Source organism: Vanellus vanellus (genome assembly GCF_965231255.1).
Source record: "Vanellus vanellus genome assembly, chromosome: 3".
NCBI lineage: Eukaryota > Metazoa > Chordata > Aves > Charadriiformes > Charadriidae > Vanellus > Vanellus vanellus.
Window position 1 is genome coordinate 69,093,676 of NC_138907.1, and position 24,607 is coordinate 69,118,282.

At 42.4% G+C, this 24,607-nt stretch overlaps 1 protein-coding gene across 1 annotated transcript in view; it reads left to right on the forward strand.

Annotated features, from left to right (window-relative positions):
* The window catches only part of THEMIS (thymocyte selection associated), a gene marked incomplete at both ends in the record, with an annotated part of 78,133 nt that extends 68,053 nt beyond the window's left edge, over positions 1-10,080 (forward strand). The window contains 2 exons of the mRNA XM_082481823.1: positions 634-784; positions 9,920-10,080. Of these exons, the coding sequence (XP_082337949.1) occupies positions 634-784; positions 9,920-10,080 (312 nt within the window). The remainder of the gene's footprint in view (positions 1-633; positions 785-9,919) is intronic.
* Positions 10,081-24,607: the final 14,527 nt, after the last annotated feature.

Here is a 24,607-nt window from a genome sequence, read left to right on the forward strand (position 1 = left end):
GAAAGTATTTATGACATAAATACCTCACGGTTAAAAAAAAAACAGAATTATGAAAATGTGCATGAAATTCACAGGGTGTGAGTATTGCAGCCACATAGCTTTCTGCAATGCAATAACACTATAATTAATTGCTCCATAATTGCCTGTTCCTATCGTCTAACTATATTCTCTATGCTATAAATGCTACTTGATAAATGTAATTGAAATGTCAGACTTTATATGAATTTGCAACGTAATATATTACAGAACTCATTAAATGAACAATTGATACAATAAAAATAGTTAAAGAGAAAGAAACCTGCATCAACTGAAAGGCATACATAAATCTCTCTCCTTGTGTTTACATGAATCCATATACCCCAAAAAAGAAAAGAGAGACTGGAGATATGTTTTAAAGGTAATTTCTTCACCTGGAATGCCTTCTGGTCATGTTATTTTGTGATGCGCATGCCTCAAAGACAAGCATTATGGTAAACACGATTGATGACTGACTTTGACAAACAGAAGATTCGTGGTTAAAATTCACAGAAGTAACCCGAAGAACGTTGGCCTTACGTGTCATATCTCTGAAAGCATCCAGTTTGGAGTAACAATTTACATGTGAAGTCAATGTGCTCTTCTATGTAATTTCAGAATTTCTGTGTAGACACCGTCAAGAAATTGTGCTCAAATCAAGCTGCTGATGTTTCGGAATCACAAGTTAGCTGTCAAAATTATTCGGTGCATCGTGAGAATAAGGACATGACTGGGAAAACTACATTAGTGGACACCAGTGTGATTAAAGGTCAGTTGAGCTTTATGGTTTGAGTTATTAATATAACAAAGCTTAACCCTAGCCCTGACAAATAATTTACAGACAGATTATCTTGCGTGATTTCATTTGGAATCTGTGGCTTAGTCAAAAGAGATGAAAAGTGAACATTTCTGTTCTTCCTCCATAGATGCCGTAAGGCAAATTAATCCAAGCTCTCCAGAGCAGCATGGTATTAAACTCTGTTTGACACTGCAGCATGAATATTCACTAGTTTTTAGGAACAGACATGTGGGAAAGATGTGCTTTCCTTTTCCTTCAGGACGATGCTTACACATATCTGTTATAAAAATGCTGATTCCAACAGGTATTAAAGACAAGCAAGCAATTTACATTAAAGATATGAAGATGTCAACAACTCACACTTTTGTATTTTGAAGAAAATAATAATATTGAGCAAATGACTTTATTGATAATTGTTTTTAAAGTCACCATTTACTTAGATTTCCCAAGCATTTTTGATATCTGGTTGTTTTTTCTACTTACCTTTCAAGGTTTTCCTTTTTCAGAATGTACTGAAGTTAAGAACATAGATGATAAGAGGCAAATCCAAAAGAATTGGCAGTTAATATAAAAAATTCAATTAATTTCATTAATCTGTTGGTTACAGGCTATTTCTGAAATATGAACACATCACACTCATTGCAACACTGGAAAATTTGGAAGACTAAGGCACAAATGCTCATCCTCACGGCATTTATTAACTGATAATTGACATCAATACAAGAACTTCCCCTAAAGTTTCTCTTTATTGTCTTGTCATTCAGTCTGTGAGACTCCTAAAAAGGCCTGCCTATTTGAAACTACGCATATTGAAGCTTCCAAACACAACATAAACAACTTTTGTAGTGGAGAATTACTGTGGCGTGTTGAATATTCACTAATCCTTATGGCTGTGGAAGATGATTATTTGGGGACTATTTTTTGAAAGGTATTTTGGTATCATCTGGCTGCTTTGAAAGATAAGCCCAAATTTGTTATTTTGTGGCTTCGAAAAATCTCCTTACAGGCTCCGTTTTGTCACTGCTTAATGATTTGGTTAAAGTTTATAGTTCTAAATGGTGACACTTCCATTAGCAGCTATAGAGAACAGTATCCTCTGTTTAAACCCCAGAAGAAAATTAATACCAAGACAGGTTAACGACAAACTGTTTTGTGCCAAGTTAACTATCTGCAAATCACTGGGGCTTGTCTTTGAAAACCGTTGTCCGCGCTACAGGGATCAGTTGGATCACGTGCATGGGTTAGCCTGTGTGGGGTGAAGCAGGCATGGGAAGCGGGAGGGATGCACCTGAAGAAAACATGCACAAAGCATCCTTACGGAAGTAAGCCAGGCTTAAAGTTTGTGCTGAGGACTGGTTTATTCACATGCACAGGAGTCAGTGCTCGTGTAGGTGCTTGATTTGATGGGTTTAGAATCCTCACAGACAGGGAAAGCCACACAGGCTAAAGCCGCATAATGGTTTTACAGTCAAGAGTTTTTAAAGTTTTTTCTTAATGCAGCTGCTCAGTTTGTGCAGCAAAAAGCAGTGTCGTGCAGTCACTTCCTGTGCCTCTTACAGGAAGTCCACAGTAGTTTTTAAACTGGGATCCCTTGGCTGAAAAAAGAAGTTTGGAGTTACCTTTACTAAGGCTTCATCTCAATAACAGGACTGGGAGGTGGCCAAGTTTTCCATTCTTTGTATTTGAACCATCTTCCTGCTGTGAGAGTCTTTGTTACTGCTTGTGTTTCTTTTGCCACTGGGTACCACTGAGAAGAGTCTGGCTCCATCATCTTTGCATCTTCCCATCAGGTATTTATACCGAGTTATAAGATCCTCCCTGAGCCTTCTCTTTATTGGGCTGAGCAGTCCAAGACCTCTCAGCCTCCCCTTCTATTTCAGATGCTCCAGTCCCTAATCATCTTCATGGCCCTGTGCTGGACTCACTCCAGAATGTCCCTCTTGTACTGGGGAGCCCAGATCTGGACCCAGCACTCCAGGTGTGCTCTCACCAGTGCTGAGCAGAGGGGTAAGGATCTCTTCTGGCACTCCTTGCATAATGCAGCCCAGGAGGCTGTTGGACTTCTTTGCCACAAGGACACATTGTTGGCTCATGGTCAGGCTGTCTGCCATGACTCCCACATTTTTCTCTGCAAAGCTGCTTTCCAGCCAGTCAGCCCAACCTGTACTGTTGCGTGGGGTTATTCTTCCCGAGGTGCAGGACACTGAGTTTTCCTTCACTGAACTTCGTGAGATTCTTCTCTGCTCAGTCCTCCGGCCTGTCCAGGTCCCTCTAAATGGCAACACAACCATCTGAGACACTCCTCCGACTTTTGTCTGTAAGTCTGCAGACTTACTGAGGGTATGCTCTGTCCCATCATCCATGTCATTAATGAATCATTGTGTCTGTAGCAGGCACCCATAACATGGCCCATGTTGGCCTGCCCACTAAATCCTAACCCAGAAGCTCTCAGTGGGCTCTTCACCTGTTGCTAGGCAGAGGGCTGCCTCTGTTAGAGACACTACCAGGAAAGTTTCTGCCTTCTCCTTCACGCTGCTTGTTAGGTCATGTAGTTTGCGGTTCTGGACACTAGAAAACAGACTCAGACTTTTTGCAAATATTCTTGATTTGGACCTTCTACTGAACATGTTTCAGCACTGCAGAGAAACAAGGCAATGATGCTGACTGTCTCATCTGCCCTGGTTGGAGTCTGCCTGCCTTCTCTCTGTTCATTCTGGGCCAGTAGCATTAGTCTTTTGTCCACCCCATTGAGCCTTATTTATATGTCCTGGATAAACCTTTTTCAGAATATCCAAGAGCACTTGATATTTTTTAAATCTATTTTTCACATTCTAGCACACGCCTTTTTTTCTTAGCCAATTCTTCATTTGTTTTTACTTCTGAAACACTCTAATTGAGAAGAAAGCTTTTCCCAGTGAAGACTTCAAGTTTTAAATTATCTTTTCTCAGTTGTTCTTGCTCTACTTCCTTTGGCCTTCATTCCATTAAAATCCCAACCTTTGTTGTGGTATCGCTTCTGTGAAAGTAGAATTTTCTTATCCGCTGGTTGTGAACCATACGTCAATCATAACAACAGATTACTGATTTTTTTTCTTCCTGCTTCCAGTAAATGCATTTCTTTTACACTTTAGGTATCAATCAGGTTCAATTTTTCCTACCTATTTCCCCAAGTTTATGGCTGGAGACCTGTGCTTTGCAAGTAGCCCTAGGTGTAAGGCCAAGATTATTAGAGAAAAAATGGTGTTAGGGCTGCTGACAGCTTGCTGGCCTCTGGTCTTGCAAAGAGTCACGGCACTAACTCTTCCCGGCTGGACCAGTTCTTAGCCGTTTCTGATTTCGCTCATTGATCGCATGTCTCCTGCCTCATTCCTCATGAAAGCTGCAATTGGTTAATTTTAAGCTCATCCTATATACTGTACTAGCTTAGACTACTCACAGAAGACCAGATAAAGAATAGCCTTCGTTACGGAGGCTTTTCATACAAGCTCTTAGTACCTCTGTTTAGCTCATGCATAGAAAAATCCAGTGGTACTATCATAATGTTTCTTCTTTTGCAAGGCTAGCAAATGCCTTCTCATCCAATTGCCTTGGAGTATATCCCTGTACAAACTTTGCTTAAATTTAAGTATAGTGTGAGTTTGGGCTAGACAAATTTAACCTAGACCAAAAAGCAGTGATGGATCATATGCTGACATACCAAAATCAAAGCTAAAGGTGAAAGATGTGTGTTAGTATAGCCCAGAATTATTTGGTTTAGTTCAAAGATAGCTGCAGAATTATACAGGAGATTGGATTAGATGATATAGCAGTTCTTCCTGGCCAGCCAAGGGATCCCCATGAGTCCGCTGTTGCGTGCAGCAAGCTTGCCTGTTCCAGAGAGTATACTCTGCTCTGCTAATTCACAAGATAATGGATTAGAAAATATGTCAAAACTAATAACACAGACACACTCCTGTGGGTTTTGAGTGGGAGGAAATGCACCATTCACTGACTAATCTTTAAACTTCTACTGGTGAATGTTAAGCCACCCTGCAAAGCACCAACCTGTTTCAAATCCCTAATAAGGATGTTGAATCTGTGCTCTCAAAAAAAACAGTTACGGACACAATTACTATTTCTTACCAAAGGCCAGATAGTTCCGAAAAGAAAAGCAACATGTTTTTCTTTCGGTTTTAAGGTCTCTATTGTGTTTCCTTGCAGAGCTCCTGTTAATAAAGATAGGATTTATTACCTTTGTTTCTCAGAAATTGAACATTTTTCATCTGTTGCAATTAAACCTGAATTGGCCACTAAAGATATTATCTTATTTTCTTATACTTGACTGAATTTGAATTCATTAGAAAGAATACCAATATCTGTAGGATAATAACTCTCATCAGAAATCTGCTGTATCAGTTTTTCTTTAACCTTGAAATTTATTCTAAGTGGAGTTTCGAAAACATTACCTAATCTTCTTGCTCATCGCTAAGGTTTCTGGAGTTGTTACAGTCTGCAATAAAAAAGTGTTTATGTTGATTTTGTTTATTCATGCCAGGATGTTTTAGGGAAGATATTTATATATTCTGACTTCAGGCACTTGATTTAGGAGGCTAGCAGGTTAGAGAAAGAAAAAAGGGAAGGGGCCTTCTGATTGCAGTTTAAGATGCCCATATAAATTCTATATAAATTTGGCAACGAAGATGGTTTAAGAAATTTCTGCCCCTGTGCTGTAGCTTGCTGTCCCATCAATTAGGATAATACATGTGGTTATGGGGTTGTGCTCTAAACCAAATATTAAAATGAATGAAACATAATATCCCCCAAAATTTAAAGCAAAACATAGAATTCTGATTAATTTTGAAAAAAAAGCTTTTCTTTATTTGGTGACATTACAGGGATTTCATACTAGCGCTCTGAATTTGGCACATAACGATAAGCAACATGAATTAGGAATCCTTTACTGTATGCATGTATGACAACTCTTTTCAGCTTCTACATTTCAGGTCAGTCTTTGATTAGGGCAAAACTGTTATTAGATCATTTGGCTTTTATGTTTTTTTAACTATCTTTAAAAAAATAATCGGACTCTTCCTGGTTCTTGGGCTGTGAACACAAAAGTTATTCTTGGCTGGCACATCTTCTGAGACAAGTTTATAAAAAGGTAAGAAAACGACTTAAAAAAAGGATATCACATAATTTCATAGGATGGCAAATACACTTTAGTAAATTATATTAAACATTTTCAATCATCAGCTTTCTTTTTATCTAAAGTCTAACTTGTACAGCAGGAGAAAGAAAGCATAGGCTCTGAATCCTTATATATTTCCCTCGTTTATTAGATATGACTGATTTTAATTGCAGTAACACACAGAGGTTCTAGGCAGGAGCTTGTGGAAGTGGTTGCAAGGAGGAGGTATTGCAGCGTTATGTGTAGGGTAACCGAAGGGGACTTCACATGAGTCAGCTCTCCCGCTCTCTGGCAGTGATGCAGGGCTCTGCTCCACCAGCCCCGTCAGAGCAACACCTGGGACCCCGGGGGGGAACGTGACGGTGCCCTGTGCCCTTCTCCTTACCCTCTTGCGGGAAGGTATGATGGGCCCTGAAATATGTGATTGTTTAAAACTCATGGCGACTATTTCTCATTTGCAAGAGCTGTTGAAACACTGTTTAACATTGCCTATACATGAATTACAACCCTACAGCGCATATGAAATATTTTGATTGTGGCACTTAACAGTTTTTAAAGACAGCCTACATCATCGTGTGAAGGTATAGTTGATGGATACCAGCTCAAGGAACAGTCCATTAGTTTTATGGGCTCTGATTCTACTATCACTCAATAGCTTTCTGTAGCTCTCTCTAAGGAATTAGTTCTCATTAGCACTGAGAAGCATCAGAAACAGGCCCACAGCAAATAAAATGCTACTGTTCAGAGATTTGGCTTATGCAAATGCCTTCAATTCTGTGCATTTTCACATAAGTGCTGTGCAGAAATAAGGATGTGGTTCTACTGTGTTTAGTTCACAGTATTATTGCACATAATAATTCACAACTATTGTTTTGAAATTAGGTATAAATAAACGCTAAATGTTATTATGTGGTTGAATGTTAATTTATGCAGCATAAATCCTGAATGGAGATATTTACCACAGCTATAAAACTGCTATGGCCACGGCGAGGGGCCTTTAGGTGTGCAGCCTCGTATGTACGTGAGTTGGGGTTTCCAGCACTGGTTGCATTCAAGCAGGGGCTCTGATGGGTTGGGTTACTTCTGTTGCCTACATTTTGGAGGAGGGCAGAATGGGGAGTTGCAACAACTGTTTGTGACCTTGAAATTTATAAAAAAACAACAAGTATATTCTGAGGAAAAAAAACCCAAATCCTACCCACTCAAGGATACAAGTGAGATAAATGGAAATTTTTAGTCTGCAGAGCACTACCCTTCCACAATAAAGGCAAACATAATTATACAAATTGTTCCAGGAAGAACAGAATTAATGAAATTTGATTTAATAAGTATTCAGGTCTGCTGTCCCCTACTGCTTCTCTCCCCCTTCCCTGATAATAACCAAAACTCGCCTTATGGCACTCCTATCAAATGTAAAAGAGTAGGTCTGGAGCTATGTGTGTGTTGAGTGGCCAACAGATATGCATGCACTGATTTATCCTGCTGTCTGCTGCCAAATGGAGTGTATAACAGCTGTGTTCTGCATGCTTTTCTTTCAATAGAGGAACTAATTCAACTCTCGCTTTTGTAACCACGTTGAGACTTCTGCCCCCTTTTCAAATCTCACTGAAATTGGCAAAAAAAACTTTTAAAAGTACTGAAGAGACTGACAGATGGATGGATAGACAGGACAATGACATAAACCTTGTTTTCCTAGCAGGCTGAGATGGCATATCTGATTCAGTAATTCAGTGTTGAGGCTAATAGATTTTTTTTCAAACAGGGAAGCAAATTGCATTGATTTCGCTGTTCAGAAATCCCCTGGGATCATTCAGCTTGTCGCATTCATTGTTTAATGCTTTATTGAAGTGTAAATATATACATTTCAGAAGGCATCCTACACAGGTTTGGGACTGGGGACAGCTGTGATTTAGTCTGGCCTGATGACATTAATTTCCTTTCTCCTTGAGCTGTCTTGCTTGGAAGCGTATCATTTTGTTTGCGTGTGTTTAGGAAAGAAGAAAGTCTAGCTATGCCATCCATGAGCAATCTGCACTTTATATCCGTATTAGCAAATCTAAGCGCCCAAACAATATTTCCCTTGCTGAATCACAGGGATTAGCTTATTCTTTCAGTGCCTGTTTTATTCATTAGTTTACTTTTACTGATATCAAACACAGCCAACTTGCAAATGAACTACAAACCTGGAAATTCTTATTAACAAGATAGTAGCCGCATGTGTGAGTGAGATCTTAATTAAATTTCTCATCATAGGTTTGGGTTTTGTTTTTTTCTTTTCCTTTTGATGCCTAGATCTGGAAATACTTTGCTAATTTACGCATTCCTAACAAGTAGCAGGTGGAAACTCTGTGCTGATGTGGCCAGACAGGTGCTTGATTAACTTAATGGTTATTTCTGGCCTTAAAAAATTTATAAAGGAGAGAATCACAACTTCAGAAAGAAATTAGTCCTAACCAGTTTTTCACAGAGAGACACCTCTGCCATGGAGAGTTTCAGGAATAACACAAGTGGAGTCTGGAGACCACCGAGAGAATATACAGCTATTTTCTTGGTGAAGGGGCACATGATGGTTGCAAGAGTAACTTTGGGAGTATTCTTGTCTGAGAAGCTTAGCCCCATGAAGAAGGACCCGTTTGACAAGCACGGCCTTGCTGGGAGATCAGATAGGCTGTGAGGCCTTGTGCACATTTGCAGGTTGTTTCAGGTTATTTCATATCAAATTAACCAAACAGGAACCAAAAGCACTGTGCCAAAAGCAGTGTCACACTGTTCTGCCATTTCAGGTGAAACTTTATGCTTTAGAAACAGAGTATCCTCTCAGTTCCATTAAATGTGAGGCTTCCTGATAAAACCCATGGGTGAGCTGGTCCTGGCAGAAGAACCTCTGTATTTCTGCCTCAGTCCTGGCTGGTCCTACTGCCACCTGGCTCTTCCCCACCACAAGCCTGGGCCAAGGAACGTGGTGGTTCCAGAGGGGGGACATGGGGCACTCAGTGACTGATACTTGCAGGTCCTGTTCCATGTGACCAGTAGTTTCGTGTGCCTTGTGGAGCTACCTCCAGCCCCAGGGGAGCAGTAGGACCACCCAGCAGGGGAGGAGACCCTGGGGCCTGTAGGTCTCAATGTGAGCTGGAATAAGAAACTGTTGCTGTGCCAAGAAGCTGTTGCTGTGCCAAGAATCAGAGCAGAGCCCACCCTAACTCTGAAGCTGCAAAGAGGCCTCCCATGAGGGTCTCTGCCCTTGTGGGAAAAGGCCACTGCGTTTTGGAAGGTTTGTCCTCAGTATTGTCCAGGTTGGTCTAGGTGAACATGACGAAATATACTTCAAAACTTTTCAGTTTAACCTCAAACCACTTTCAATCCTGTATCTCTTATACCACCTTCTGAGTAAGACGAAACTGGGGGTTATGGCTCTAGGAAATTCCAAAGTAACAACACAGCTTCCTAGCTGCAGAGGCTCGTCTCTTCAGGCAATGAAATACAAGAGCATGGGAACAAATCTACAATAGGGGTGGTAGGTGCTGCACACGGCAGGTGGACTGCTCTTCTCTTGATATCGTCAGACAATTTTCACTGCCTGCTTTTACACTGTCAGCGATCGTACTTTTTAACCATTTTATTATACCTTAGAGTTATCAGTGGACAGCTAGCAGGGAATGAACAACAGACTATCTGGTTTGACCACAGACTTGGTGGTACAAATATGCGAAAACTGAAAGAGGAATTCTTAAGAGCGAAGACTCTTTTACAAAATCCTCAACTGGTATTGTTCAGGAACTTGAGCAAGTCATTTAAGACCTCTGTGAAAATCAGAAAAGTGAGGAGAACATTGCTTCGTTTGATTTTTGCTTTTGTGTTTGTCTGTATGAATTGTACATTTTGGGGGGCAAGGGCAGAGTCTTACATTTCCTTACAGTTATTTTTTGCTAATTGCTCAGATCTAACAAATAAGGGACTTGGAAACTGTGAGGCAGAAAAGGAAGAGGAAGAAGAACATAACTATGACTATGTGGATGAAAACATAATTGAAAACATAAGAAAAGTATTTCAAGATGCCACGGTTCGAAATAAGCATGCACTCTCTGAAGGAAGAAGGTGAGTGTGACCTATGATCATTTACGAATGCAAACAAGTGTGGGCAGAGTGATTTTTCAGATCGGCTGGTAACCTTCACTCCCCAAAACGAGGGAGGGTTTCCCCTGGGAGCTGCTACTGTTGCCCTCAGTCTTCTGTGAACAATGCAGGAAGGGCACCTCTGAGCTGCTGCCTGTGACCCCCTGTCACTCTTAGCAATGTCACCTTTGTCAAACTGGTACCTGTGGTTATTCTGATGATGGAAGTGCACAGGCAAGACCAGGTTTGCAGGTGGAGACAAAACCTTAATTAGACCAACAGTTATTCTTACAAAACCACACAGAAACCCAGAGAAAGGCTTTGTCTCAGAAAGCTTGTCTAATTTTTCTGATTTGTGCCAGTTTGCTGTAACAAATTATAGTACTTTAAATGCAATCCTTTTCCTCTTTTTAGAAGCGGACACCTTGCTGTGCATGACTAAGGTTTGTCTCTTAAAAAGCTTTCAAGAATTATCTGCTTTTTCACTAAATCCTCAAGGTTCTGCTCTGGCAGTCTGCAGAGACATAAAGTGCTAGTGAAGAGGGCCTGTACTTCTGAAAAGCTCCAAGCATCATTTCCAGCTAAACGCAGATTATACCTTTTTTTCTAGATCTGAGTGAAACTGTGTAGTCCAAGATCTTTTCTGTCTTAGCTGAACCTTCCATGAACTTCACTTGATTCAGCTAAATTGCTTCTCTTGTTAAAAGAAACTCTTGAAAATGCAGCAAAACTTGAAATGTTGTGTTTCAGAGATTTAAAAAACGATTTTATCATGAAGTGGTATTTTATTTCAGAATGCACTTTGTAATTATTTTAAAATGGAACGCAATGTCTCTATTCTATTTGGGTTAAGCAGCACACTGAATCTGAAATAAGCTCTTATTTTTTTCTGAAATGCTCAGACCCCTCAGAATCATGACAGGGCATGTGTCTGGTATCTGTGAGGCCACCCCTTCCCCGGTTCACAGCCACAGCCACACCAAATTTACAGGAAAGATTGAAAAATGAAACAAAGTTGGACGTTTCACATAATGCATTACTTTCTCAGTCCACGTGCCACTGAGGATGGGGACTTGCTCTATCTCATAAAGAAGTCAAGAAAGAGAGAAAGTAACTCTCTTTTGACCAGAATAGCCCTTTGACTATAGACATTAAGGGAACAGCACAGTTTCAAGAAGTAATGCCAGCCTATAGGATGAGCCTCTAATTACCTTACTTACTGTCTTGGCATTAGCTCCTTTAAGTCTTTATCCACCTGCCCTTTAAACTCGCTATCAATAGAGACAAGTTTTCACTTTAGCAGTTGTCTTCTTTGAGGGCTCTAGGAAAACATGAAAGAAAGGACCTTTGCTGCCTTGAGGGAGATCACTCTCTGTCTTGGATTATGAAGCAATCCCATAAATTATCCTCGGTCGATGACAGAAGTATCCATCCACCCTCTGAAATCATTAGCTAGCCAAGGAGCACGTAGCTCCTCCAGCCTGCTGGTCTCCCCCCGACCATCAGAAATCTTCCATTATGGCTTCTATCTAGCTCTTAAATTTTCTATCAAGCTTCCGCACTTGTACTTGTAAGCATTTTGAGAAATATGGATTTGATGTGGGCATATGAAATTAACCTTTAATGCAGTCAAAAGCCCTATAAAATATCTAGCCAGGTAAAATGATTGATGGACTTTAAAAAATCAGCTTTTGAGCATGTATGCTGCACAGCTGGTTGAAGGGGCTATTAAAAACAGTGAAATTAGCTGGTTTAGTCTTACTTGCAGGCAAATAATGCACAAAAATTAGTTGTCTCTTTTATCTGTACTAAATGTTTAACATCCAATCAAATTAGTTCTACTTCAAGAACTCATCAGTCAATCATTTCCCACCCATGATCCCTCCCTTTCTCAGGACATTTAAGCTATTTATTAATATCCACTTTTAATTATTTGGTATATATGATCCATCAAAATGAAATCTATTGATCCAAATTACTTTAAAATAGAGTCATTAGAGGGAAAAATTGTTTTAATGAAATACAGAAGTAAATCTCAACAGTCAGGTGTACTTTCAGGACATCATTATTTATTATTTGCAGTGATTCACCAGTGCCCCCAAAAAATCTTTCCACAATCAGGGCCAAAGCATGTCAGGATGATACTAGTAAGAGCTAGTCTTCACCCTAAGCAGGAGAGAGAAAGAAAGAACAGAGATTTGCCTCAGGTCATTGCTATGTTAATTTTGATAGAATACATGTGCCCAGAGGGTCAATGATGTTGACATGACCTCATCACTCCAGAACAATAAGCAATGAAATAACGGACTTGACTACAGATGCCTGAGCTTACTATAGCAACAACCACCATTAACATATTTTAACCTTTCATGAAAGATTCAAGAAAAAGTAGGAAAAAAAACGCGAACATATTTAAAATGTGTCTTTCTTTTCAACAGCAAAGTTTCTTTCCTTTGGGATTTTGTTAGGTTTTCTTTTTTTTTTTTTTTTTTTTAATAGGGAAAGTCCTTAGTTTGACAGTCTTTTAGAAGGCATTAAAGATGTCAATAGTGTTTTTTCTCGGGTGTGAGAAAAATGGAGAGCGACAATGTTAATTGGAACGAACTGGAATAGCTCTGGTGCCGTTATAATGTCTTACCCTGTGTCCCTGCAAACAAAAATGAGATGGAGGCATGCAGGAGCAGCAACAAAAAAACAACAGTAAAACCAGAGAAGGCAGCTTCTATCTCCAGTGCTGATAACTGCTTGCAACCTCATGGCTGGAAAAGGATGGAAGCAACACGGTCCAGCCACCCGGAGAGCTGAAAATGAGTAGGGGTGTCAGGTAGTTTCAGGATGGTGCTCTCTGGACTTGAACTTCACACAAGTGCCGGAAAAGGAATGGTCTCAGCTGACTAAGCTTGGGTGCTTATTAAATATGAGGCAAAAAAGGAAAAGTAGAAATGCAATAGGGAATGAAAAAACTACACAGCTGTGTTTTCTTCTTGTCACGAACAGTTGAGGCATTTTTGTTTGAACAAAGTACTTTTCTATATTTTCAATTTGTACTGATTTTTTAAAAAGTAATTGTATGAAACAGACTGAGGTTGAATTTTTTTTTTTACCTTGGTTGTGCTGAGATGTAGGTTCCTGCATAACAGAGGGCTACAGACAGTGCTATAGTTGAAACCCAACCTTTCTGACCCCACTGCATCTTCGTTAATCCTTTTGTACTGTTTTTCTGCCATATATCTCTGGAACTTTCATATCACTGACCCTTTAAGCTAGCTGTTTCTTTTGTAGCTCCCCTTGCCTCTAGATGAAAGGCTGAGGCAAACTTCGCAACCTCAGGAATATTGTAGCGAGGAACCCAAATCAGTGACTGGAATTGAATGTTCTCAGCATTTTTGAAAATCCCCCTCCTCTTAAGTATTTTTCAAAGCAGATTTGGGGGCATCGCCTACTCTGCTAATTTTCATTGTTAGGTAATTTTTGTAAAATCTGGTAGTTTCATTTTTCCCTAATGTGCAAACTGAAGCTTTTTTCCCAGGGTGCAATCAATGCTGATTACAAAGGAAGGAAGAGTCGAGAGAGAGCAAATAAGTAGTGTGCTGCTCTGAGATCTGCAATTCGGTCCTTAGCTTCGACACAGGCAGGACTTCAAGCAGCCTGTCTCAAAGCAGTTGTATGTTCGGAGACCCTAAGGGCAGGGAAGACTACCAGACTACCACGATTATCTAGATGTTCTTCCTACATGCACAGGTCTTGCTATTCCCCTAGAAGGCACATTAAAACATGTGTTTTTTGTAGTGTGGCAGAGCTGGGAACAGACCCCGCTGGTGAAGTCTCAGCACTCTGGCATATCACCATTAAATATTAAGTTATTAATTAACTTCCCTCCAGGCCTGCATCTCTGTTACCCCAGCTGCAGGGCACACCAGTTGGAAGCCTCTTTCCAAGCCTCTCTCTTCTCTCACGTCTGCCAGACCAGCAACATGACACAGGCATCACGGGCGCAGTCACACTGGAGAAACACCGGGGAAACTTTTTGCTGGAGTCACAGCTTACACTGACTAAATGAGCTCTTCTGCCCTGTATAGGTCAAACATTTCCCTAAACTGCATAAGCTATACTAGTAAAGAAAAATTTACTGTATGAGTTTCACACACTTAGGCGAAGTTGCTGGCATAGCTGTGTCGGGGTCATATATTAGCTTTATTTTTGCTGTAGTCTTGGGGTTGCTGGTATAATTGTACTGACAACCCGTTTTACGACACAGATGAGCCCTAACTTGCAGCCATTAATTTGACTCAAAAGCTCATTCACCTCTAGTCTCTGTGTAATTTTTAAATCCAAATGTAAAGGTTTCCTGTTTCACCCTGTCATTTTGTTTTGTTTGTTTTCAGAGACATCTGAAGCAAAATAATTCTGAAATTAACTGGAAACAAATAGGAAGCTGTGTCCTTCATATATTAAGATTGACCGCAACTGTAAGAAAAAGCTGCTCATGAAAACGTCCTTCTTGTCTCATGAAGAGCATATGAGGCTGTAATTTAACTATAATAATCCCCTGAGAGACTAAACTGCTTACTCGTCCTAAATAAGAAGTCAAACCAGCTAATGTCTCATGACCCTTTGAAGGGACAAAGTTCTTCTGTACGCATTTATTCATGAATTCAGATAATGATGCCAAGTCCAATCCTTCATTCTTATTGCACCTGAAATACCAGTTGATTTTCTGAACCGCTGTAGGGCATATGGGAAAGGAACATCCCTTACTGAAACAGCTGTATGGTTGTTTCCTTTGTTTTTTTGGAGGAGGGAAGGGTAGAGAGGGGAATGGAGTGTTGTCTAAGGTGAATGTCCATTTCTTTAGCCAGTCACATATGCTTCAGGTTAAGGCTCAAAATTGCAAACAGCCATATTCTACCACTCTTTCAGACGATGAACAATGCTTTATTGCACAAGTAGTATTGTTGCACCACAAGTAATTCACTCTGGAAAGCTTCCTAAAGGGAAGTGCTACTCAGAAGGACCAGGGGTGCCTAAATTAGATAGAATTGCCATCGCCATAACCCCTTGCACAGCTTGTTATCTAGAATCACACTAGAGAGGTATATTTGCTATTATGTTCAGCAAATTGATTCAAACACAGCCAGGAAGGAAGGACAGAAGCTGGAGCCGAAAGAGTAGTGTCAGTGCCAGCCCTCCCAACTGAGAAAAAGGCACACGCTGCCCTCTTTAAGAGGTCTGGGAAAAGCAGGGCTGAAGAGCTTCACGTGCACTTTGGGGTGCCTCCTATTCCCAACAAGCCTCTGGGGGAAGAGGCAGCCCCAGGCACCTCTCTGCATCACAGGTGAACGGTGAACACTGCCCCACCAGAGAGAGGGCACAGGAAGAGCAGCACGATCTCTTCTCCTTTTTTAAACAAAACAAATGTTTGTTTTGAAGAATTTCCTTTTACTTTATACTTCTGAAAATGAAAAATGAGAGCCAAATGGTTACACAGTATCTGGAAGCATACAAGACCTCCTTGGCCCAGAAGGAGGGACTTCCTTTTGTGTAGCCTTGCCCAAACCCCGTGAGTCCCGAGCAGTGGCAGGGAGAGCCAGAGCTTACACAGACGAGCATCTCAGTGGGCTTGGCAGTGAGCACGTAATTGGTGTCGATATTAGAGCCGTCATATTCCTGTCTGGGATCGCTGTGTGCAATCACACGAGCTGCACAGGTAGAGTGTGTCCTTAACATCTTTGAGTGGTGCTGGACCTGGCGCTTGTGTTCTGGCAGAGCGAGTCTGATACCGATCGTTTCTGGCGTATAAGAATATAAGCTGGGCAGTGCATGCATAGCGAGTGCTATGTACCCAGAAGTGTCAGACTTAGGGCAAGTGCATATCCCTCTGGCAGTGCTTTGACTCTCAGGGAAAACTATTGAGAACTGATGTGTAAATACACAGTTGATGTGCCAAGAGTTTCCAGACTCAACAGCAGCTTAATCAGAGTGGCATATCCAGAATTCCCAGACAGCAGGGTGGAGAAAGGAAACATGTTTAGAAAGCCTAGACTTACCATATTTTTGGTCCTGCTGAAGAGTTAAAAAACAAATGCTCACAAAAATGCCTTAATACACTTTAAAGAAAAAGTCTTTTCAAGCAGACAGCACAGTATCTTCAGAATTGCCTATTAAAATTCTACGGAATGATTAATTTCCACTAATGCAAATTAATTTAGAATTTCTCAATATTGTCTTACATTAATTTATTCAAGATAAATGTTCATCCTCATTAAAGTCAATTACAATTTAAGTATTAAGAATATCACTCAGAGTGCTTTGATTCCATGCATATGTAGCATACAGCATTTTGCGTATCAGGAGGCTTGCAGGTGTGTACAAAACTTGTAACTGGCTGACACATCACTTGTGGGTATTTGAAATACATTTCAAGCATTTTTCACAAAAATCTGTATTTCTCTTTGTAGCAGCTCAAAACAGCTCCTTTTGTTATGACAGCAAACGCAGTCTGGTATTTGAGTAAAAGGAATTTGTTGTGTATTTTACTGAGTTTGTTTTCTTCTTCTACTGAATGTGATGTTGTCCTCTGCTGGATGTCTGAAGGATATGATATGTTACTATCACAATTTTCCTTCACTAAAGTACCAGAATCCTGACTTCTGCAGGTAAAAAGGAGCCGAGGAAAGCCAACAGCTTCCTGGGCTGTGTTAGAGGGAGGTAACCCTTGCCCTCTGCTCAGCACTGGTGAGGCCACACCTGGAGTGCTGGGTCCTGTTCTGGGCTCCCCAGTACAAGAAGGACGCGGACATACTGGAGAAAGTCCAACAAAAGGCTCATGAAGATGATTGAGGACTTGCTCTCTGACGTGCAAGGAGAGCATAGAAAATACAAGTCTCTCATTAGTTGCCTTAGGTGTTAGCATGGGTGTGAATGGGGTGGGATGCAGCTACTTTCCCAACAAACCTAAGCTCCTTTCAGATATTCTAGAAAAACATCTGGGAACTTGTTTGTGAATAAAACCAAGACTTATCAGCTCTTTTTGCATTTTTTTCCCTTTAAAATGCTTCCAAAGAAGCAATTTATCTTCTTTGCATAGATCCTGTCACATGCAGCCTTGTCACGTGCAACAATCCTGTCTTGTGTATTCAGCCTCATTGAGTTCAATGAGTTTTATTCATGTGAGTAAAGGTGGCAGATTTTATGAACCTTGTAAGTATATTAGTAGCAAACATGTCTCCAGTATCTTTTCCTCAGGCACACGAGCCAACCTCGTATCCTGTCGCAGAAATGAGAACTAGCCTGACTGTTCAATTTACATGACGCAGGGGGACAGTGGCTTTTGCATTCAGTTCTTGGCATGGAAGAGAGGCCATGGTGCTGTGCTGCAAGGAAAGGACATCTAGCCTTGCTGGGCAAAGCAGAGGGAAGGAGGAGGCATGAAGTAAAGTCCTAGTAAAAGGCTCATGTTTGATGTTTAAGACTTAATAAGTATTGTGATTCCCTTATGCCATACAGATGACCGCAGTGATTTCGTACTGTTTGCTAATACATGTTTGACAAAGCTATAACGTCACCGTGATCCTTGAGGGACCCTCTTATCATTCCCAGACATTACTGCTCAAGAAGACTGCATTCAAGAGGGGAAAGCCGTTTTCAGCTGAACAAAGACCACGATCACTATGCCTGAGGAGAATACACGTGTATTTAAATAATAAGATATTTGCTTTGCAAAAGATTGGCATAAGCTTTTGCACAGACCTGTTAGCTTAAAGGCTTATCTCTTTTAATGCTAAGAAGTATTTCCAGTGTGTTCTCACTGAAGGCCTGCTCAGAAACAGCTGCTTCCGCAGCACTCCATGTGTGCATAAGCCCTTAGTGAGATGGCATTTTCTGTTCGGATGATCAACATGCACATATTTTATATATCCACCCTTTGTGTCTGAGAAGATAAGAAGAATCTTCTGCCTGCATTCTTCTTTAAATGCCAAAAGCTCTTTTGTTTAAATACCACTTGTCAAACAAATGCTTATCTACCACACTCTTCCCAATAAGAAGTTGCTGTTTATTCTGGCTATCTCTTCACTTAACATTTTTGATACTTTTCCTACCTCTCCTAAGACTGCCCAGGTGTTTCCCTAACTTTTTTTCACTTTGATGGGCCTGTACCATGTTAACTTTCAACTCCTTGACACCATGTTAAACTGATAGTCTCTGAAGAGAAAGTTTCCTTGCTTCTACTTCATGTATTAATGGCAGGTTGGGGTTTTTTTTTAAATTTTCCTCTCTCTTTTTTCTTAATGTGCCTATGTGCTGGGAATGTTCTTGTGCTTTGCAATAATACCCCTCTTTGACGTGCTTTCTCTGTATCTTTTCTTGGGTTTTTGTATTTTCTAGGATAGCCTTTTAGGACTCTTTCTCTGGGACTGACAAACCATGGAGGTCTGATCTAAGCGCGGATTGCCAGCTGCCGGCAGGCTGGGCAGGGGGAGGCATTACACTGCCCTTGCCTTGCTGTTGCTGCACTTGCCCCGCTCCGCTGCCGCTGGCCACTGGCAGAGAGCGGGTGCGGGGATGGATAGCTCAGTCCAGCCATTTTTACCTTCTCAAGTAACTTTAAATTCCTAACGTGTGTTAAGATCTGGGAGTACGTGGAAAAGGCTACATGGTGTCTCGAGGGCCTGATGCCTCCCAGGATTTAAGAAATGCCTGTACATACAAGTGCCTTATTCCCATGCTCTCTGTGATGCCGTCCCTGTGGCTTTGGGTACAGCAGTGCCGGCAGCTCAGGCCAGCCTCAGAAAGGGGCAGGCCTGGCTTAGGTCTTCCTAGGGCAGCCTCAGAAAGGGGCAGGCCTGGCTTAGGTCTTCCTAGGGCAGCCTCAGAAAGGGGCAGGCCTGGCTTAGGTCTTCCTAGGGCAGCCTCAGAAGTTACGATAAATACACTGGCTCCTTCATAATCCCCCTGGTCCTCACGGAGGAATGATCTGAGCAGGGCTCGGGGGTTCTCCCATGGGGTACTGCAGCTACGTTGTCAGCAAAACGACTCTTCTCCCTTTTCCACCTTATTCCAGCTGCCTGTTCTCCTTAGCTTCAGTGATCTGTTAGTATTTTTGGGGCCTAACATCACATGAAAGGAGAGGTAGAAACAGCCTTTCATTCTAAAATGACACTTTTCTCCACTCTGCAAGGCTGGTTTATACTGCTGCTGTCTGTCCCGCCATACCTGCCACAGTCCTTTCCTGTAAACGTATGCACAAAACAGTTCGTGCAGCTCTTTCCCACAGCTATAAATGGTCTGTAGAAGGAAGTGAGAGACATTAAGGGTTTTATTTCATTGCATTTTCTGTCCTGGAGAGTTTGGTTAGGCATGAATCAGTTAAAAATAATTTTTACATTATGTTTTTTTCTAGATAAACATGTTACATAAACAGAGTAATTTTTTAAGCACATAAAAATACATCGTAACAAATCTTTATGTGATCCTTCCTCCATTCCTCGTCCTCTGAACTCCATATTGAGTGACTGTCGGTGCTTCCCAGCTGGAGCAGCCCTTTCCAGCTGGTGCAGTCTGGCAGGTCTTCAGGCCTGGGCTCCCCTGGGGTCTCCTTCAGATCCTTCCCCGCCTCTGCCTGGGGCAGCACAGCACTTCATGCCACACAAGTTGTTCTTAAGATGCCTCATGGCCCATGCTGTCTCATCTGTAGTACAGAAGGTTAGATCCAAGATGAATTTAGGTTCAGATCTACAAGCATATTCAAATTCTTAAAACGTCCTATTGGGTGTTAGGAGCCCAAATGCCTCTGTGGATACAGGCTGTAAACACTTCAAACTTAAATAAAACAGAGCCCAGCAAGTGCTCTGATGTCCAGCATAACTGCAAAAATCGAATGGCAGTGGGAGAGGTGGTACCAAGCTGGGATTTTTCTTCGAAAATTAAACTGAAGGAAATACCAGACATTTTTCAGGTGCCAGCTCTTTGCACTCTGTATATGAAGACTCAGCATGAGATCTGAGAAAGGCAACGTGCTCCTCCTGGAGCGATCAAAGTTAGGGTGAGGGAAATGTTGTAAAAACAGTGCATTATCTTGAATTTCACTGCCTTCAGTAGTGGGACCTGGAGCTCCACAGCTCACAACACCCTGCCAAGGGGCACAGGAAACATGCCCTTGTCTGAAAAAGTGACCGAGCAGTTTGGTTTTGGGAAATGCAGGGTTTTTAAATGTTGTGTACCTGTTGGTACAACATTTGGCGGTTAAAATATTTGGCGTTCCTCAGGAGTCGGTACTGGGGCCTGTACTGTTCAACATCTTTGTCGGTGACATGGACAGGGGGGTCGAGTGCACCCTCAGCAAGTCTGCCGATGATACCAAGCTGTTTGGTGAGGTAGACATGCTGGAGGGGAGGGATGCCATCCAGAGGGACCTGGACAGGCTGGAGAGGTGGGCCCAAGCCAACCGCATGCAGGTCAACAAGGCCAAGTGCAAGGTCTTATATCTGGGTTGGGGCAATCCCAAGCACAAATACAGGCTCGGTGGGGACTGGCTGGAGAGCAGTCCTGAGGAGAAGGACCTGGGGGTGCTGATTGACGAGAAGCTCAACATGAGCCAGCAGCGTGCGATCACAGCCCAGAAGGCCAACCGTATCCTGGGCTGCATCAAAAGAAGTGTGGCCAGCAGGTCAAAGGAGGTGCTTCTGCCCCTCTACTCCTCTCTCGTGAGACCCCACCTGGAGGACTGCATCCAGCTCTGGAGTCCTCAACATAAGTCCCACCTGCTGGAGCATGTCCAGAGGAGAGCCACGAGGATGATCCGAGGGCTGGAATACCTCTCCTATGAGGAGAGGCTGAAAGAGTCGGGGCTGTTCAGGCTGGAGAAAAGAAGGCTCCAGGGAGATCTTATTGTGGCCTTCCAGTATCTAAAGGGGGCCTACAGGAGAGCTGGGGAAGGACTTTTTACAGGACACGTAGTGATAGGACGAGGGGAAATTACTTTAAACTAGAAGAGGACAGGTTCAGATTAGACATTAGGAAAAAGTTTTTCACTTTGAGGGTGGTCAAGCACTGGAACAGGTTGCCCAGAGAGGTTGTTGAGGCCCCATCCCTGGAGGTGTTCAAGGCCAGGCTGGACTTGGCCTTGGGCAACCTGGTCTAGCAGGAGGTGTCCCTGCCTATGGCGGGGGGGTTGGAACTCAATGATCTTCAAGGTCCTTTCCAACTCTAAATCATTCTATAATTCTATGATTCTATTTATACCAGGTTCGGTTTTGTTTTCTCTCTGAAAATGTCCAAATCTACATCTTCTGCTTCCCAGCAAAACCGCTTAGCTGCCAGGGTACAAGCTGCCCTGGACAAGAATGTCTTTGCTCTCCCTCCATACCTGTCAAAAAGCGCTTAATTATGCATTAGAGGGCAAAGGCTGGAAAGGAAGAGAGCCCAAATAATTCTGTGCAGATTAGGGACCACAGAATGTAAAGTAGCCTCAGGAGAGGAGGGCAGTGGTTCCCTATCGGCCCCGCCGAGCTGTGGGAGGGCCGTAGGGTTCATCACTATTGCCTAAGCTTTGAGGACAATCGGGATCTTTTTTTTCTCCTAGGCTCTTTATCATGTATCCACTTCTAACCTTCCCTCCTGAACGTTGCTTGTTTGAATCCCCTTCAGCTCATTATTTGCAAGCATGTACGGAGGTTTAACTTCCTGGCTTTCCAGAGCTGCAGCCAGTTGTGCTTATGCTTTCTTTTCACAGCACCTCTGTGAAACAGAAACCAGCCCTGCTTAATGAGTGCTCAGCAAAGAGATTGCACGTGTCAAAGGCATGAAAACAGGGCTGCAAACCCCAGACCAATGCTGAGTAACAAAACCTCCTCTGCTTTGCAAGTCCTCCTTGCTGGGCAAACCCCCGCTGTGGTAGTTGTCAGCTTTTGCTAGCACTAACTAGCAATCAGACTCCTCCAGTGCTCTCCCATCCTTCTCCGGAGACATCCTACCATACCTGAACTACCTTCTTTTGATAATTTCTTCTCTGGTTATCTTCTGACACCTGTATGTTTTCTTACTAGGATGCATCTATTCTGTTTCAAGATACCTGGCTCTGCTCTGCTTGCAAGAATCCACCATCCTGTGTTTTGTCTAAACTTTTACCTGTGCTTCAACCTCTGAAGTGCAATTGCTGGCCAATTTCTGAAGCCTTTACCTGACCGGCTGGCAGGCTGGAATAGGAAAAAATGTCTGAAATACATAAATGCCCAATGCTGTATTAAGAAATATGGCTCGTTTTCAAAATACCAAAGTGTTTTCTAATGCTGTCATAAATTCAGGTAAGGCGATATTAGCTTCTAAAAAAAGTGTTTTACAAATATCGCCTCAAGCGCAGCAGTTTACAATTTGTAAATTTGTTTTCCCTATTTGTATTAATGGCTCTTTTTGTTTTCTCAAAACACATCTTAGGTTAAATCTAGGTTGACCACAGAAAAGGTCAAAATATTTTTCAAACTTTTCTGGAGCACAATTAACTTAATATTTTAACAGCTGGCAGCTGTGGTAATTACTTTTAGATTATACCTAAAGTCTGTTGGAGTCTAATTACTCTGATCTATGAACCAGGTAATTAAGGTAAAAACTCCCACATTTTCTTAGACCTCATTAAGGTATTTCCTTTGAAAATTGTTAGCTAATGATGGTACATTAAGAGTTTATCCATAAAATGACAATAAATAATTGAAACCTTTGTCCTGAGACATTAAAGGACAGAATGGTGTTTAACTGCTCAATGTCTTGATAATTATTTCTTAATTTGCAGTGCAAATATCATGCAGGTCTGGGGAGAAAGGACCAATCAGATTGGGAAAATGGCACAGAAGGACAAAAATAATTTTCTTTTCTTTCACTTACTGCTATCTGCTAATAATTCAGGAGGTGTGGAGGCTCCTGAGGGGCCGATGTTTCTCCCGCTGCCTGGAGCTGGGCTAGCAGCAGAAAGAGACACCGAGGGCTTGTGCCCGTCGGGCACACGGAGGCTGGCCGTTTCCTACGGAAAGCGCAGCTGGGTGTAGCATCACCTTTCAGGCTGCCGAGGGGCTCCCTCTCAGGCATGGGGACACCCCGCAGCAGCTCCAGCCCCAGCCCCGCTGCTGTGGCTCCCCTGAGCACAGCCACGCTCCCCTGCCCCGAGCTCCTGCCTCGGCGGGAGGGTGGGCTGCTCGGGGCAGCCTCCGAGGGTGCCTGCCGGAGGGTCCCTGCTGGAAGGGACCTTGCTCAGATGCTACCGAGGCTGCGAGAGCTTCCTTCAGCTGCTCTGGTGCTGGGGGCAAAGCTGGGAGTCCAAATCTCACCCCTAACGTCCGTGGAAAACCTTTGACTGTTGTACCCGTGTCAGGAGCCGTCGCTGCAATACCTATGAGTGAAATGCATTACGTGAGTGCAACGGAGTGAAACCATGTGCTCCAGCATCTCTCCTTCTGAGTGAGGTGTATGGGACATACCAACCAAGTTACCAACAGAGATGCTAGGTGCAACCAAAACTGTGGGACAGACCTAAAACGGTGGCAAAACAAAGCTGCTTTCCCTCATTTTGATTTACGAGTCTAAGGCTTGTGTTACTCTTAACTACTCTGTAATGCAAGCTATAACCTGACAGGATGCAGCAGGCACTGGCTGTAGTGCCATCCTCTGCTCTCCACCCTGGAAAGGGAGCTCCAGCCATGCCTGCTCTCCAGGGGGGTTTTCATAAGGATGGAGGATCCAAGTCAGCAGATTTCCTAAGGAACTTCAATGCCTGGCTGCCTGCGGGTGCCATGTCCCACTTCCTCACAACCTCTGATGCCAAGTTGTTGTCATTAATACCCAATATGTGTTATTACCCAGAAGATTGGGATCAGCAGTTGGGTCTGAGCGGAGGACACACAGTGCGAATGCACCTCTTCCTCAGTAATCACATGTAACGTATGACACGCTGCAACAAGAAGGGTCAGGCACAGGGGAACAGAAAAGCAACCTGTGGGTACACAAACTATGTAATCACATAAACCAATAGATAGATCAACGTCTTCTTGAGGTAAGTAAAATGAATCAAATACCAGAAATCTCTGTTGGTCATGTAAGAGCTGCTACAGAACAAGTTCATTTGCTTTAGGACTTCTCAGACTGGCTCCACAGTACCACGAGACACACACTTGTTGCAAAGCAGCATATCGAGGGGATCCATCCGTACCCAAGTGTTTAATCTGAAAAACCTGAAAGCTTCAAATTTGATTGCAGCTGATCTGCAAAATAACAACGCTGGTGGGAAAACAGTCAAGCCATTGGTTTTGGATCAGAACTTCAAAGAAAAGTTTCGGATGATCATCTGTTAGACCATCAAGGACCTGAGTAATTACAGATCTGGTGGGATCCCTGTATACAGGGGAAAAAACAGTCTGAAACAGAATTTTCAGTGAATTGAGATAAAACAGAAGCAATTTTCTTTTCAGCAATTTTACTTCTCAGCTAAGACTCTTCTAACTACACTCCCTGAAATCAACAGCATATTT